This window comes from Tachysurus fulvidraco, chromosome 5, assembly GCF_022655615.1.
Source record: "Tachysurus fulvidraco isolate hzauxx_2018 chromosome 5, HZAU_PFXX_2.0, whole genome shotgun sequence".
NCBI classification, from domain to species: domain Eukaryota; kingdom Metazoa; phylum Chordata; class Actinopteri; order Siluriformes; family Bagridae; genus Tachysurus; species Tachysurus fulvidraco.
In genome coordinates, this window is record NC_062522.1 from 19,245,823 (window position 1) to 19,262,082 (window position 16,260).

At 39.3% G+C, this 16,260-nt stretch overlaps 2 protein-coding genes across 5 annotated transcripts; one reads left to right on the plus strand and one right to left on the minus strand.

Annotated features, from left to right (window-relative positions):
- The first annotated feature begins 3,256 nt into the window (after positions 1-3,256).
- Positions 3,257-8,431, plus strand: tardbpb (TAR DNA binding protein b). 4 transcript variants are annotated; one of them, XR_003440701.2, is made up of 8 exons: positions 3,257-3,386; positions 3,680-3,802; positions 4,487-4,734; positions 5,206-5,375; positions 5,498-5,638; positions 5,764-5,934; positions 6,114-7,164; positions 7,906-8,431. XR_003440701.2 is itself a non-coding variant. In XM_027146990.2 (7 exons), the coding sequence occupies exons 2-7, from the start codon at positions 3,693-3,695 to the stop codon at positions 6,591-6,593; spliced, it is 1,320 nt and encodes a 439-aa protein (XP_027002791.1). In that variant the 5' UTR covers positions 3,257-3,386; positions 3,680-3,692; the 3' UTR covers positions 6,594-7,824. The 4 variants fall into 4 exon arrangements, 3 of the variants coding, with proteins under 3 accessions (XP_027002791.1, XP_027002792.1, XP_027002793.1); XM_027146990.2 differs by lacking the exon at positions 7,906-8,431 and having other exon boundaries at positions 6,114-7,824; XM_027146991.2 differs by lacking the exon at positions 7,906-8,431 and having other exon boundaries at positions 3,356-3,374; positions 6,114-7,824.
- On the minus strand, positions 8,331-14,764 carry cenps (centromere protein S). The gene is made up of 5 exons (XM_027146993.2): positions 14,555-14,764; positions 9,835-9,958; positions 9,718-9,751; positions 9,417-9,483; positions 8,331-8,688 (listed from the first exon to the last, which is right to left on the minus strand). The coding sequence occupies exons 1-5, from the start codon at positions 14,588-14,590 to the stop codon at positions 8,554-8,556; spliced, it is 396 nt and encodes a 131-aa protein (XP_027002794.2). The 5' UTR covers positions 14,591-14,764; the 3' UTR covers positions 8,331-8,553.
- Between the last annotated feature and the right edge of the window lie 1,496 nt (positions 14,765-16,260).

Below are 16,260 nucleotides of genomic sequence, written 5' to 3' on the forward strand. Positions count from 1 at the left end.
AAGATGTTTATGGAAGTATACGGTCCATAGATATCCATATAATATATGGTCACCATATAATCATAATGTATGATAACTTCTGAATGTGAACTGAAAAAATCTCTATAATCCTAATATTTTACCATACAGCAAAAGAAAAATATAACACTATATATACACACTGCATTGTACAATCAAACAAACAGGATGCTATATTGTCAATTGTTTTTGTTTTGCAAGCAATCAATTATAATTGACAAGATGAGAGTCTAAGTTGTTGACTTTCAAAAGCCTTTGAGTTTATTTTCAAAGTTACTATCTATCTAAGCCAGTTTTGTAGAACAATGCATGTTTCTCCAGTTTCTCATAAAGCTAATGTTTATGGAAGGCCTGATCTATTAGCACCATCTTCAGGCATGGCTGTTAAGTTTTATCATCATACAGCTTCTTTCAAATGCTTACAGAGTTGCAGGGTTTAGAAAAACATGGCTGGGACTATTTCAAACTTCATCTCAAAAGTCTGCAAACCAGAAGGTTCTGTGCTTTTAACTTATCTGATTTCCTTCCTCACATATGGATTTTTAAGTATATTCTTTCATTATTCCCATTGAAAATCTGTTGAGTCCTTCAAGTTTCTGGGCACTACCATTTCCCAAGACCTGAAATGGTAGTGCAACATAAACTCCATTATCAAAAAGACCCCACAGAGGATGTACTTTCTATGTCAATTAAGGAAGTACGGTCTGCCACAGGAGCTGTTGATGCAGTTCTACACTGCAGTCATTGAATCTGTCCTGTGCACATCCATCACCATCTGGTTTGGTGCAGTAACAAAACAGGACAGGAACAGGCTGCAATGCACAGTAAATAATTGGTGCCCCCCTGCCCACAAGGACTTGTACCATACAAGAACCAGAAACCGGGCGGGAAAAATCACTACAGCTATGTACATAACTGATCAGTCATATATTCTGTATTCATAATAATAATAATAATAATAATAATAATAATAATAATAATAATAATAATAATACATTTTATTTTAAGCCGCCTTTCTAAACACTCAAGGTCACCGTACAAAAAAACAACAAAGACAATCAGAATCGAGTAGCTACATAGCGATACAAATTAGACCATCAGTACAAATTATGATGTAGAATAAGATAAACTAAACATGAGTTTTAAGCTGAGATTTCAATTATGAAAGAAAGTCAATATTGCAGAGTTCAGATGGAAGTGAGTTCCAGAGCTGAGGTGCAGAGTAACTGAAAGCTCTATTCCCCATAATTACAAGACGGACAAAGGGAACAATGAATTGAGTGGAAGAAGAAGATCTAAGAGTGCGAGTTGTTTTTGGAGTATGAAGAAGATCAAGAAGATATGAAGGTGCAAGATTGTGGATAGCTTTAAATGTTAGATGAAGAATTTTATACTTAATACGAAAAATAATGGGAAGCCAGTGTATCTGTTCCAGAACAGGTGTAATATGATGGATAGAGGAAGTATGAGTGATAATGCGGGCAGAAGAATTTTGAACGAGTTGCAGCTTATGGAGGGTTTTGTGAGGAAGCCCAATAAGAAGGGAATTACAATAGTCAAGCCGGGAGGTTACTAGACTGTGAACAAGAGTGGTGGTTGATTGTGTCGTTAGAAAGGAACAAAGCCTATTGATATTTCGAAGGTGAAAGTATGCAGCCCGAGTAACATTATTTACATGAGAGGTAAAAGAAAGGGTACCATCAAAGATGACACCAAGACTCTTAACCTTGGATGAGGGAGCTATGAGAGATTCATCAATGGAAATAAGAAAATTTGTTAAGATTTTGTGCCTATAATGAGAAATTCTGTTTTATTACTATTTAGTTTAAGAAAGTTTGCTGAAAACCATGATTTTATGTCAATGAGACAATCAGTAAAAGCAGATGGAGGGAGTTTGGAATGCGATTTTGTGGAAAGGTAGAGCTGGGTACCATCAGCATAGCAATGAAACTTAACCTGATGCTTATGAAAAATATGTCCAAGGGGTAAAAGGTAAGTAATAAATAACTAAGGGCCAAGGACAGAGCCCCGGGGTACACCATAGGTAATGGAAACTGCCGAAGAGGTGAATAATTTTAGTTGAACAAACTGTGTGCGATCAGAAAGATATGAATAAAACCATTTCAAAGGTGTGTTGGTGATGCCAATAGTGGAAAGCCTGTCTAAAAGAATATTGTGGGAAATTGTATCAAAAGCTGCACTCAGATCAAGGAGTAGGAGGATGGATAGTAAACCAGAATCAGCTGCTATAAGCAAATCATATGTAATTTTTAATAGAGCTGTTTCAGTGCTATGAAATGGGTGAAAACCAGATTGGAATTGTTCATATAGATTATTGCCAGACAAATTGCAAAAATCAGATGAATACAAATGAAAGGGAAGTGAGTCAGGGGGTATTGTAAATTTTTTCAATAAAGAACAAAGAACCCTTGAATTCCCTTCATTAGAACCAATTAAGCCAGAATAGTATGTAGATTTAGCTTTAGCAATAGTTTCTTTATTGTGAGACATATGTTCTGAATACATTTCCTTGTGCATAGTAAGGCCAGTTCTTCTAAAAAGTCTCTCGAGCCTTCATCTTTTTGCTTTTAATTGCCTGAGAAAAGGAGTGAACCAGGGTGCAGTAACAGCAAACGAAACAGTCCTAGACTTAAGTGGGGCAAAAATATTCAGCAAATTATGGAGACTATTATTATACAGAGAGACCAAGTTATCTGGAGTGGAACAGCTGTCAGCCGTAGGAATTTGCCCTTGATTTTTCGAAATGATATCATACGTGCAGGTTTCGATTTGAAAAGTGGAAGATTAACATTAAAAGACAGTAACAGATGATCAGTACATGGAAAAAAGTCTGCATTAAGGTTGTCTGGAGAGACACCTGAACAACAGATTAAATCCAAAGTATGTCCTTTAGTATGCGTTGGAAAATTTGCATGTTGCTGCAGTCCGAAGCTATCCAGACAAGATGTAAATTCTTTAGTAAGATTGTTGTGAACATCATCCATGTGAATATTGAAATCCCACACAAGAATTATATTTGGTGAGAGTATATTTAATACTAGTCTATATTGTCTCACATCGTCTGTGTTGTCTTGTATAGTCTGTTTTGTCTTGTCGTGTATAGTTTAAACTAAATGTATAGTATAGTGTTATTTATGTCTGTACTTCTGAGAGTCACAAACAGCTGGAACTGAATTCCGTCCAATAAACCTGATTCTGATTCTGAATCTGATATGACCATAAAAAGACCATATAATACAAACACTACACAAATTTGTAGACACCGTATTGAAGAAATTATTTATTTTTGGTTGTATTGGAAATCCTTCACAGTTTAAAAAAGGCCAAGATAAGAGGTAACACATGTGGTAAGAGTAAATCTTATGAACATCAGGCTTTTATTATGTAACATGCCGTTGGTGACGTAAATTTAGTCTCGTGCTCGTAAAATATATGTCTTTAGACGTTAGTACTCCATTTTATACACTATATGTCGTGCTTTTTTAGTTTTTTTTTCAATTCTTTATTTTTTATTTGTAGCTAAATAATGTATTCGCAGTCAGTTTAATTATAGCGGCTCACAACCGGAATCTCCTTAGATAGGGAGACACAGGATACCCATTGATACAAAATAAAAGTCTTTTTTTTTTTTTTTCCTGAGACGACAACTGCGCATGACTCCTGCAAGTTTCATTAGGCGGTTTCCGGTTTCAACTGGCCTGTTTGTTACCACGGGGCGAGAGACGGTAATGGAGTACGAAAATAACCAGGAGGCACAATTGTTGTAAGTAGCTGTTTGAATCTTGTAATAGTTTGGCTCACTTTCTTGTGTGACTTATTTTGACTCGAAAGTGATATTTATCGGTGTATTTATCTCCTTTACGTCGCCGACCCCGCCGAAAAAATGGTTCCTTCTGAAGATGACGTATTTCCCCCATGACTCTGGATAATGTCTTTTTGCTACGAAAACATCACGCGCACAAGGTTTAAGGAACGTGAACGTAAATAATTGTGTTTTTTGGGCTCATGATTAAACGAAAAGTATATTTAACGTGAAGGTTTCGGTTTCGCGCGCTTTCTGAGCTCTAAAGAGGAAACATTAGCCGCTCGGTTTGCCCATTCATTTAAGTATCACGTTTGTAGGGGGGGGAGGCGGTGTGTGAGCCGCAGTCTGAGACCAGCAGCCGCTAACAAAGGAACACAACCGGGTCGAACTGCTGTCGGCTCACTGGGGCTATTTTCGGCTCTACCGTTTCATTTCACTACATAATAACATCCAGCTTTTACACACGAGGTATATTCCCCAGAAATGTATATAGAAAGGATTTTTTTAACTAAACTAGTTTTCTATTTTTAAAAAGTGCGTCCTTTAGCATAATGCTAATAGCCGATTAGCTAACATGTAGCTGTCGGGACCTCGTTGTTTTAATCCAGTCCGGCGCGTTAACAGAGTTATGTTTGTTCACAGGGGAGAGATGGCTGATATGTACATTCGCGTGGCTGAGGAGGAGAACGAAGAGCCGATGGAGATTCCTTCGGAGGACGACGGCACGGTTCTCTTGTCCACGGTGGCGGCGCAGTTTCCGGGCGCCTGCGGCCTTCGCTACCGGAGCCCTATTTCTCAGTGCATGCGCGGCGTGCGCCTGGTGGATGGAGTGCTGCACGCGCCGGAAAATGGCTGGGGAAATCTCGTGTATATCGTCAATTACCCAAAAGGTTCGTGTGTGTGTGTATGTATATATATATATATATAATGTATAGATAGATATAAAAACTGGAAAAAGCATAGTTTTTCGGTAGAACAAAGGTGGTTAGGAAGCCCCAAGAATAGCACTTTAATCATTCAGCAAATTATCCAAAACTAATAAAGTCTAAAAAGCATTAACCCGATGAATACATTGAATAAACTTATGGATACATTACCATCCCTGCATTGATTTTCAGACCAAAGGGGGTCATGGATTCTGCATTGAAAAGCTTTAGTTTTGTTACATAAGGCCTATTTTCAGATTTGCGGCTTGTAAATATACATCTACATAATAAACAAAAGGATGTTCAAGAATAAAGAATTACAATGCAATAGAAAGATTATCCAGCTAATCCAATGGGACAGGGAAATATCTAAAGGTAGGAATATTCTTGAGACTTGTAGAAATTCTAACCCTTGACTTGTTCTCGATTTTAAAGAATCTGCCGATAACAAACGCAAAATGGATGAAATCGAAGCATCATCAGCAAAGATCAAGAGAGGAGACCACAAGACCTCAGATCTGATTGTGTTGGGCTTGCCTTGGAAAACTTCTGAACAGGACCTGAAAGAGTACTTCAGTACTTTTGGCGATGTAATCATGGTGCAGGTAAGTTTCCAATATTCCATCAGCTCAATCCATGAGTGGAGCTTGGCCCTTGCGTTCTGATGTAATTTAATTTGCCTTTTATGTGCAGTGCTACATAGCAGCTCTTTTATTTTTCTCTCTAGGTAAAACGAGATGCGAAGACGGGAAATTCGAAAGGCTTTGGCTTTGTTCGATTTGCAGACTGGGAGACCCAGGGAAAAGTGATCACGCAGCGGCACATGATTGATGGGAGGTGGTGTGACTGCAAGCTGCCCAACTCAAAGGTTAAAAAGAGCTTGTAACTTTTACAAATTGTATCGGTATTTACTGCATACAGTCATATGAGGAAAAGTTGTTGGTATAGTGAGTGTCACATTGGTAACAGCTTGTTTCGTGTTGTGGCTAACAGCAAGGTCCTGATGAGCCAATGAGGAGCAGGAAGGTTTTTGTTGGTCGTTGCACTGAGGACCTGACTGCTGATGATCTGCGCCAGTTCTTCATGCAATATGGCGAGGTCACGGACGTCTTTATCCCCAAGCCTTTCCGAGCATTCGCTTTTGTTACCTTTGCTGATGATCAGGTATGCTATGTTGGTCCTTTTAAAGTGCCGTCTCGCCAAATAGCACTAACGCAAGCTTAAATTTCATCAACCTCTAGTCTGATTCTATTAGGACACCCCACCCTGGTTTTTTTGACAATTTTGTGTCTGCATCTGAACCCCATTATTAAAACATTATTTCTCTCATTTCCATTGCACAGATTGCTGCTTCCCTGTGTGGGGAGGACCTGATCATCAAGGGGGTGAGTGTTCACATATCCAATGCTGAGCCCAAGCACAGTGGCAGAGGAGGCATGATGGATCGTGTCCGCTATGGGAACGGTTTCGGGGCTCAGGCCTTTGGAAGCAGCACCCGCAGCAGCACCAGCAGCGTGGGAAACTTCAGCAACTTCAACCTGAACCCGGCCATGATGGCCGCTGCTCAGGCTGCCCTGCAGAGTAGCTGGGGAATGATGGGAATGTTGGCACAGCAGGGTCAGTCAACTACGTCTGGCTCAACCGCAAGTGGTGCAAGCTCCGCTCGAGACCAGACGCAGTACAGTGCAGGAAACAGCAACTACAGCAGTGGCTCAGCTGCACTTGGCTGGGGTGCAGGCTCTAATGCAGCTAGTAGTGGAAGTGGGTTTAACTCAAGCTTTGGCTCCAGTATGGAGTCCAAGTCTGCAGGGTGGGGGATGTAAGTGGTGGGGTTTTTTTTTTTTTTTTGAAGTGTTGGTATTTTTAGTGTGTGTTTGGTAAGTATTTTCTGAGAGACTTAACTCTTTTTGTGCATTGCGGGAGTGGGAGCAGGAGCAAATGGGGAGTTCGGGGAGACCAGAAAGTTTTTCTACATTTAAACAAGATAAATGAGATTAAAGTATAAAACAGGCAGTGGTACACACAATCATCTGTGTAATTTACTCCCCCTTTATAATGCTGTATTGGGTAATTTTGGGGTAGGGAGAAACTATTTCAACTGGATTCTTGAAAATGCTTTCAGTTTGATATGTGATCACAAACATGCAGGTTTTCAGATCACCAAATTAAAAATCTTGCATTGGGAAGAATCTGGTTGAAACCGAAGTCTTTTAAGTACATTTTTTTTATTTACAGCAAGATCAATTTAAAAAGCCTTCATCGAAATCTCTTCTGCAGTTGCCATCTGTGGGTTTTGCCTGAGAAGAAGGCCCTCTATGGCAGCACTGTGCGGCTGAGATCATAATCCCATCTTCCTCATGTCTTAAAGCTCTCATCGCTCGGCTCGCTGACACGGTGGGTGTCCCTTTTTTTGTCAGTCAGCATATTTTTTTTGATTTCACAAGAACTGTACAGAAAGTGAACATTTTTAACAACTGTTGAGTGCGCTTGGTGGTGGCGAAGAGTGAGCGAACGGAAGGCATGGAAGAGAGCGAGCGAAAAGACTGATGCGAGTGCGGTGAAAGAGCTAAAATGTGACTGGGTGGCTTTTGTGAGCGCGTGAATGAGAGCTTGTTGACACTTCCCAGCCTCACCTATACACAACCCTGAGCAGATGGACGATTAGTTCACCTGTACCTGAAGGTTCACATTTTTCCCTCCTAGGCTTCCCATTTTGCTTTTTCTCCTATCATATACTGACAATGTGTTTAAATAGCTAGTGGAATGTTGTGATATTTTTTTTTGTCTTGCTTCTATAAAACTGTTCTGAATGCTGTATGGTGTGTGTGCTTTTCCTTGTGATTTGACCTGTAAGTTTGATCTTGTGGATGACATCTTCAGTGGCCACTGAGGGGGTGGGAGAACGAGTGATGTGTAAGTGAGACTTGTATGTTGAGTGACGTGGATGTCTGTGGAATGGATTTCTTCTAGATTACATTTGTTTTTCCAAAAAAAAAATTTTTTATATGGCTTGTGGAAAGAAGGGAGTGCTCCAATAAAACTTAATTTGAATCATTTTTCTTTTCATACTGGATTTACCTCAAATGATATGACAGGAAAAAAAAATCAGAAAACTAACTGAATTCACACATTTAGGGGCCTGGAAAATGGCTGGCTGCAGGTTGCGTCTGAACCACAGGTGGAAAATCCGTTTGGGGACGGAGGAAGATGGAGGAGTGTCTGGTTCCCCATTACAGCGTTAGCATCTCTGGTAACAGAAATACAGACTGTAGAATGTAGCTAACAACCAACCACCACAATGTTGGGCTTCATTTTTAAAGCCAGATCAAGTTTGGCCCTGGGCTGCTAAAAATGTTTTAATGCAGGATTAATTAGGCTTAATCTGGATTCAGAACACTGGCCCAAGCATTCTTGTGCAAAGTGGCAAAAACACTGGTTTTGTACAAAATTTGAGTTTCTGAATAATGCAATAATTGGTCCTTTTTGTATTTTTTCCCTTTTTGTCAAAATGGGGTCAATTGTGGGTTTTTTTTAAAGTCTTTATTCAAGATAGACTTAAATGTCTCACCAATTAAATCTTTATTTTATAATGTCACAATTTCTTACATTCACAGGCAGCGAAAATGTTTTTCACCTATATTACAATAAAACACATTCTTGATGCATGGCTTTGTGTATTTAATTGATACACTTGTAACGTTTCAGAGCAGAGGTCCCCCCCCTTTATTAATATCGGTGCACTTCTTATCCACAGTGGCAGGTAACGAGGTTATGTTCATTAAGTTAGTTTTCAGTCTCCTCTACCTCATTTCCCTCCATCTCTTTACTCTTTCTCTTAGCAGCCACCTTCTTTCTCTTTTCCTTCAACTCCTGGTTGGTCACTGCCAGTTCTTCAATCTTTTGCTGCATGTGGCTGGACTGTAAGAGCATAAAACAGATATTCGAGAGCATTCTATAAAAAGTCACTAGAATAACTAGAAACACTTTTGCAGTGCAATTCTGTTGCAATTAAGATGTTCAATAAATGTTATGTAGAATTTTCCATCAAGTATTTGAAAGTTTACGTTCTTCTAGAACAAATACTCCATAATTGCTAGAGAGCTACATAAACACTATAGTTTGGTTGGATCGAGCTTTGACTTTGTGATAGAAACAGATTAAAACAAAATGGCAAATATTCAAAGCAGCTAGATGGTCCAAATCTGTAGTAATTCAGAAAACTAAGATGTATGGCATCACAACATGCATTCAGCAAAAGCCCAATACAATTCATATGCATTAAAGATGACTGCAGCTTTCACAAATAATAATGATCTTCAATGGTAGTAGTCTAAAAGAAGAATCACATGCTTGCTATTTGCCAAATCAAGTAGTTCTGAACCAAAAAAAAAGCAGTTGTCCTCAACAATCGCGCACACAAAAAAAAATCTCGGATTGGTAGTATGATTATAATTGAATTTACATTAATATGCATTGGTATTTCAAACATTTATCAGAGATGTCTTTAGACTTCCACTTATAATGGAAGTCTAAAGACATCTCTGATAAATGTTTGAATAAGAGATTAAATAAGAGTATAATTACTACTACAAATAAAATTCTAAAATTAAAGGTCATTATTTGTTGTGTTCTTCAGAGACTCTTACTAGTGCTGTGCTCCTCCTTGCTAGAAGTTTCACATCATCCACAGTGATTGTTTGTCTTTTGGCATGTCTGGAAGGAGAACAAAAAAAAGGGGGTCTGGGTCCGTGCCAACTAAAAACATGCCATCATATCATGTAACAGTAAGCTTTGTTTTCCCAGTCCCTGATTTTAAAGTAGCCTTTCACTACAAAGACTCAAGAAGCAACTGTTTTGCACGCTAATGGGTTGACACTGCACCGTAAAGCTCATCGCTACTTCATGATCAGGATTGGGGAACAATGCAGAAAAGTAGGTAAAATTTACCTTGCAAAGGCCTCCAGATCTTTTGCAAATATCTCTAAAATGTAGAAAGACAGTGGATACATGGTGAAAAAAAAAAAACCACTAATGTGGAAATATTCAACAGTGTATTAAACTCACCACACTGTCTGAAAGTAGTTTCGGCAATTGCGGCCACCGCTTGCTTGCTTATCTGCTTCTCGCACTCTGTTGCTGTGCTCTGGCAAATTTTCCCGACAGTGTAGTGGACAGCTGCTTTCAGTCTCTGAAACAAAGGTAATTGCCAACAAGTTTTTAGAATGTTTTTGGTATTAAAATATTTGTCCAGTTTGTCTGTAATAATTTTGAAGTGACTTTTGAAGTGACTTTGTGAGTTTAAAACACAAACAATGCAATTCAGCCACAATCACAAGGAATAATGCACACTAACTGTTTTATATAATGTGTCATTCAATTCAAATTTATTTGTGTAGCACTTTTTACAGTCAGAATCAGCTTTATTGCCAGGCATGTTTTCACATGCGAGGAATTTGTTTTAGTGCCAGAAACTCCATAGTATAACAGAACGACATATACAGTATAGACAAAATTGTATTTACACATTTACAGGTGTGAAATGTGCAGTTTAAATATACATATGAAATATACATATACAAATATAGACAAATTGTATGTACACGTGCAATTGTGAAATGTGCAGTTGAAGTAAACAGTAAACATTTAGACAATGTGTATGTATGTACAGTATGTACAGATGTGCAATTGAGGTATACATAGTACAAATATTAGGTGTTGTGTGTTCCATGGTGTTAAGTGTTCATCAGATGGAATGCTTGAGCGAAGAAACTGTTCCTATGTCTGGTCGTTCTGGAGCTCAGGGCTCTGTAGCGTCGACCAGATGTCAACAGTTCAAATGCCCCTTTTTCACCAAAAAGAACCGAGTGCTGGTTCAAAGTTGGTTCCACTGGCGAACCTTCTAAGAACCGGTTTGCCTTTCCACCGGCTAGAGAGCCATCACAGCGCCGAGTGTCATGTCACTGTATACGTGTCACGTGTCCCAGCAACTTTAGCGCAGCAGCGACAAACACAACATCAACAATGGCGGATGTTGCTTTACTGTTAATGCTCATGGCTTTGCAAACATACATTGGCATCCAAACGAAAACGTGTACATGCAGCTCCATGTAATCTGTATAAATGGAGGTTGTAATTGATAAAGTACATAACATTTCCAGAGCCGATCCTGACCTCCCTGGGGCCCTAAGCAAAATTCTGCTAAAAGGCCCTCCTACCTGACCCGTTAGCCATGTAAACCATTTGCCACACATTCACACTTGACAGCATCTCCTCTACTAACAAATTTCAGCATAGCACCTGTAAGTTATAGATAACTATTATTAATTTTATAAGCTGCATTAGGCCCCACTTAAACTGCCTCCTTCAGATTCCTCTTTATCCATTTTCAAATATAAAAAAATACTATTTATAATATGACTTGGCTCTTGCAATATTCAACTTCCGTTTATGACTATGGACGAGTCACTCAGGTCGTGCGCTACTCCACAGTGGTGGCGATTCGCTGGACTAAAATATGAATAAAATTTTTAGGGGTGCTAAGCTCCTTTTTAGCCTCACCCATGCAACACAGTAAACATTAACACACGCTGTAAAATGAGGCAGGGGAGGCGGGCCTTGCGTAATTTGCGGGGCCCTACGCAACTTGCGTGGTGTGCGTATGGGGCCGATCGGCTCTGGTTATTTCATCATTAACACAGAAAAAAGTTAGCCTTAGCATGTAGCTACCTACTATCATGTGTGCTGATAAGTGATTATATTGCAGTAAAGTAAAAGTATACTTTAGGTACATTATCAAATGCACTAATAGTAGCCCCGCCCACAGCCCCGGACACAAGTGGTTCTTAAGTCTAGACCAGCAACGTTTTGGTGCTACTAAAGAACCACTTTTCCTGGTTCAGAGCCGGTGCTTTGGCGGTCGAAACAGAAAGAACTGGTTCTAAATTAGGCTCTGGTTCCGAACCAGCACTCAAACTGCCTCGGTGGAAAAGGGGCAGAAGAGGGAGTGTGCTGGATGTGAGGGGTCCAGAGTGATTGACTTTGCCCTTTTGATCACTCTGGAGAAGTACAGGTCTTGGAGAGTGGGGAGAGTTGTGCCAATGGTTCGTTCAGCAGTCCGGACTACCCTCTGTAGTCTTCTGAGGTCGGATTTGGTAGCTGAGCTGAACCAAACAGTAATTGAGGTACAGAGGATGGATTCAATGATGGCAGTGTAAAAATCCTGTGGCAGGTTGAACTTCTTCAGCTGATGAAGGAAGTACAACCTCTGCTGGGCTTTTTCACAACGGAGTCTAATGTGAATGTCCCACTTCAGGTCCTGGGAGATTGTGGTTCCCAGGAAGCTGAATGACTCCTGCTTTAACAATGCTGTCCATGATGGTGAGTGGGGGGAGAGCAGGGGGTTTTCTCCTGAAGTCCACGATCATCTCCACTGTCTTGAGTGTATTCAGCTCCAGGTTGTTAAGGCTGAACCAGACAGCCAGCTGTTCAACCTCCAGTCTGTAAGCAGACTCGTCACCGTCCTGGATGAGGCCGATCAGTGTGGTGTTGTCTGCAAACTTCAGGAGCTTGACAGAGGGGTCATTAGAGGTGCAGTCGTTTGTGTACAGGGAGAAGAGCAGTGGGGAGAGGACACAACCCAGATGCTACAGAACATAATGCAGTCACATGTTGACTGCATCATTCACAGACCGGTTTGCTCTGTAGGCAAACTGCAGAGGGTCCATTAAGGGTAGTCATTAAGTCCGGTGATTTTGGGTTTCTTTGGGACGGGGATGATGGTGGAGCTTTTGAAGCATGAGGGTACTTCACACAGCTCCAGTGACGTGTTGAATATCTGCGTGAAGATGGGGGTCAGCTGATCAGCACAGGCTTTCAGACAGGCTGGTGAAACGCTGTCTGGGCCTGGAGCCTTTCTTCTCTTGGTCTTCCTGAAGACCTGACACACATCATCTTCACTAAACTGGATTGAAGGTGTGACTGATTCGGGGGTTACAGAAGGTGAGAATTGGGCTTTTTCAAACCTACAGTACTCATTCAGGTCGTCTGCCAGTTGTTGATTCACCACAGTGCTGGGGTGATGGTGTCGTGTAGTTGGTGATGGTTTTCAGACTTTTCCACACTGAAGCTGAGTCATCAGAGGAAAACTGAATCCGTAGCGTCAATTTACAACTGACATTGTCTCAAAGCAGCTTTACAGAACATAAACATAGAACAAAAAGCTATTATAAAGAATAATATAAAGATTAATATAATATAAAATTCAAGATTAATATTAGATAGATTTAAATGTGTGTTTTTATCCCCAATGATCAAGTCTGAAATGACTCGGGCAGCAGTGACGAGGAAAAACGCCCTTGAATGGAAGGAAGAAACCTTGAGACAAACCAGACTCAAAGGGGAACCCATCCTCATATGGGTGACAGTGGAGGGTTTGATTATAAATATACAATACTAGTCATACTATACATAGATATAATGAACAAAGTTATTTACTCTATCTCTGAAGAACATGCTTGCATTTCTAAAGGACATCATTATTGTTGTCTTTCAATGAATACTATGACCAGTAGGGAGGGGTAGTGGTTAGCACATTTGCCTTGCCGTGTGTACAGATAATGCATGTTGTGGTTTCCTCCCCAGTCCATAGACATGCATCTCAGATTAGTGTGCAAATGTGGACCACGTTGGACAGGTGTCCTCTGCATCCCCAGAGATACACTCAGTGACCCCTGTAAAACCTTGTAAGAAAAATGGTGCAGAAAATAGATGGATGGGCACACTATGTCCATTAAGCTCAAATATAATAATAGCTCTCTGCTGGTCAGTATAAGACAGTCAGTAAAATGAAAATCTATTCACAAAGGACTCCAAGACTCGAAATGTTCAGTCAAAATGTATTTCATGAACATAATTCAAATATTGGGCTCCTTGTACAAGTGTGCACTGATATTCTGGTCCTTAATAATGTTATTACAGAGGGTTTTATTAAAATTGCAGTTATTGTCCAAGTTATCGTAAGAATTAATGACATATATTTAAACACAGGTGAGCCGTTGAACAGACTAATAACTCAAACAAAACCAAAAATAAATATTATAACTGAGAACAGGTTGTTATGATTAACAACTCACCGTAATTATATTCCCTGCTTCATATCTACAATTACTGCATTATCAGAATTGTCGGTCATCACATCATCCATATGCTACACACAACTGCTGCTGTAAATTGTACAAAAATCACAATACTGTTATTTTCACTACCATGTACTCTTACACTATGTACATAACTGATCAGTCATATATTCTGTATTCTTATTTAATACTCACACTGACTATATTGTCTCACATCGTCTGTATTGTCTTGTCTGTTTGGTCTAGTCTGTTTTGTCTCGTCCTGTCTAGTCTGTTTTGTCTTGTGTAGCCCAAGACAAATGTGTAGTATAGTGTTATTGGTATTAATTTGAAATTAAACAAACTAATCAAACCTGTGGACGTCAGGCTTCACAGGCCACACATTCAGAACCATTGGAATATTACAGTAGTCTGATAACACTTCCCAAAGCTAAAGAGACTAACATTTCTTAACTTTGTTAACATTTACTATTTTAGTTAATAGGGACAATGTCCATGTTTATTGTTATTGTGTTTAAGGCGCTTAAACCAAAACGTTTTAGAAATAATAGCTGTTATTTGGCGTGCATCGCGTTGTGCTCTCGTGCTGTTAATGTGTAAATAAATAAATAAATCAGCTAGAAGACAATTCGCTTCTCTGAGGCTCCTACCTGTGTGTACGCCTCTTTATCGTCCATTTCACACATCTTCAACGAACGACTATTTATTATTTTTATTTATGTATTTATTTTTATCAGATTGAATTTTCAATGTCTCTCTGAAACAAAAAGAAAATAGTAAAGGCACAAAATGAAACCTGACGCCAAGCAGAATTACAGTTTATCAGGTTAAAAATTGCGCGAAATTACTTCTTTCTTTGGAGCGGTTTATGCGATGTGAAATATAAACAGCGCCCTCTCTCGGTTCGGAGGAAACAGCGGCGGCTGTTCAAAGTTCAAAGTAAATGGGCGACTGTTGATTACAAAAGTTTCCTTTCCTATTAATTTCAAGTAGAAAATGTAAAAATAATATAAAAAAACAAACCTAAATGTATTTTGAAGCTAAATAATACAAACAAATGTTTAGCTAATCTCAGCAATATGGTTGAAATGACAATAAAACCTCCTTGACTTGATATGCCCATTTATAAACAAGGTTTTAACCTCATATTTAGAATTCTTGTACACACAGTAACCGTAATTCATCCACTATGATTATCGCTGTCACACAAACAAATATAATAAAGTAGAAATAAATTTAAACCTAATATGCTTATAATGACAGATTTATGATGTGCTTAGACATTTACAGGATTTGGCAGACACTGTCATCCAGAGCAACTTACCTTTATATTATATATCTTTTAAGGGCCTTGCTTAAGGGATGGGCAGTGACAGCTTGTGGGCCTGGGATTCCAGTCTAGTTTAGTCTAACACCTTAACCATTGAGCCACCAATTGCAGAACCGTGGTAGCAACATATTTGATGTTTATTTGTTGGTTGGTGCTGTAGTTTCAATATTCCTGTGAAAGTTTTATGTCACAGTGGCTTCAGAGCCTATCCTGGGCACAAAGTGCATATCCTGGGAATAAATCCTCAATGGGATCTTTCCCCACAGTCAGCCGAATTAGCGTAGCCACTTCCCCTGCCTATATGTTTTTGGGCCATGTGAGGAAACCAGCAACTCATTTGAAACCTTGACATTTGAAACCTGAGCCCAGGATTGAACCATGGATCTGTTGTGCATTGTTCTTAAGGTCCCCTGAGAAAAAAAGAGCATGTAAAACTGTATAAAAGTTTCTGTTTAACCACAGAGAAAAGTCCTTTCAACCGATTCTCTAAAATAGACATTTTGTGTAAGGGATCACTTTCGGCATCACATTACTGCACGCACGAAACATGACACATTACAGCTGTGCTGAATGAATAAGCCTAAATACCACCTGTCTCTTTCAACTTTGTGCAGAAACGAATGAGTTTCTCTTTAGTTTGGACGTCAAGCATAGCAGCCAATTACAATGGACATGGCTCTTTCAAATATACTAGGTTGTGCTGTTTATAATGTTTGAAAAGTATAATTTAAATGTTTTTTTTTATTATTAACAGAATTTAGGAGGATCATTGTTGTTAATCAATAAATATGTATTAATGCTTGCCAGTAATGTGTATAGATACCTTGAATTTTATTCATTTTTGATAACTCTAAGGCATGAATGTGACATATAGCCACCTAGTCATACTAGTCCATGGCCGGCCTTTATTCTTCTACACTTAATAATTTCCATTCTGTAAAGAATCAGGCCACTAGGCATAGCATCCTGCTTGTGGCTTCTCAAAGACATCTTGGTTTTCTGCTTTATCTAGTTTGGAACACTATG

What these genes read in the sequence shown, in the direction of transcription:
- tardbpb (XM_027146990.2), top strand. Translation starts at nt 3,693, where the DNA reads ATGACTCCTGCAAGTTTCATTAGGCGGTTTCCGGTTTCAACTGGCCTG. An exon ending in AACCAGGAGGCACAATTGTT is followed by an intron (nt 3,803 to 4,486) that starts GTAAGTAGCTGT and finishes GTTTGTTCACAG; the next exon opens with GGGAGAGATGGCTGATATGT. An exon ending in TATCGTCAATTACCCAAAAG is followed by an intron (nt 4,735 to 5,205) that starts GTTCGTGTGTGT and finishes TCGATTTTAAAG; the next exon opens with AATCTGCCGATAACAAACGC.
- cenps (XM_027146993.2), bottom strand. Translation starts at nt 14,590, where the DNA reads ATGTGTGAAATGGACGATAAAGAGGCGTACACACAG. An exon ending in ATAAAGAGGCGTACACACAG is followed by an intron (nt 9,959 to 14,554) that starts GTAGGAGCCTCA and finishes CCTTTGTTTCAG; the next exon opens with AGACTGAAAGCAGCTGTCCA. An exon ending in AACTACTTTCAGACAGTGTG is followed by an intron (nt 9,752 to 9,834) that starts GTGAGTTTAATA and finishes TCTACATTTTAG; the next exon opens with AGATATTTGCAAAAGATCTG.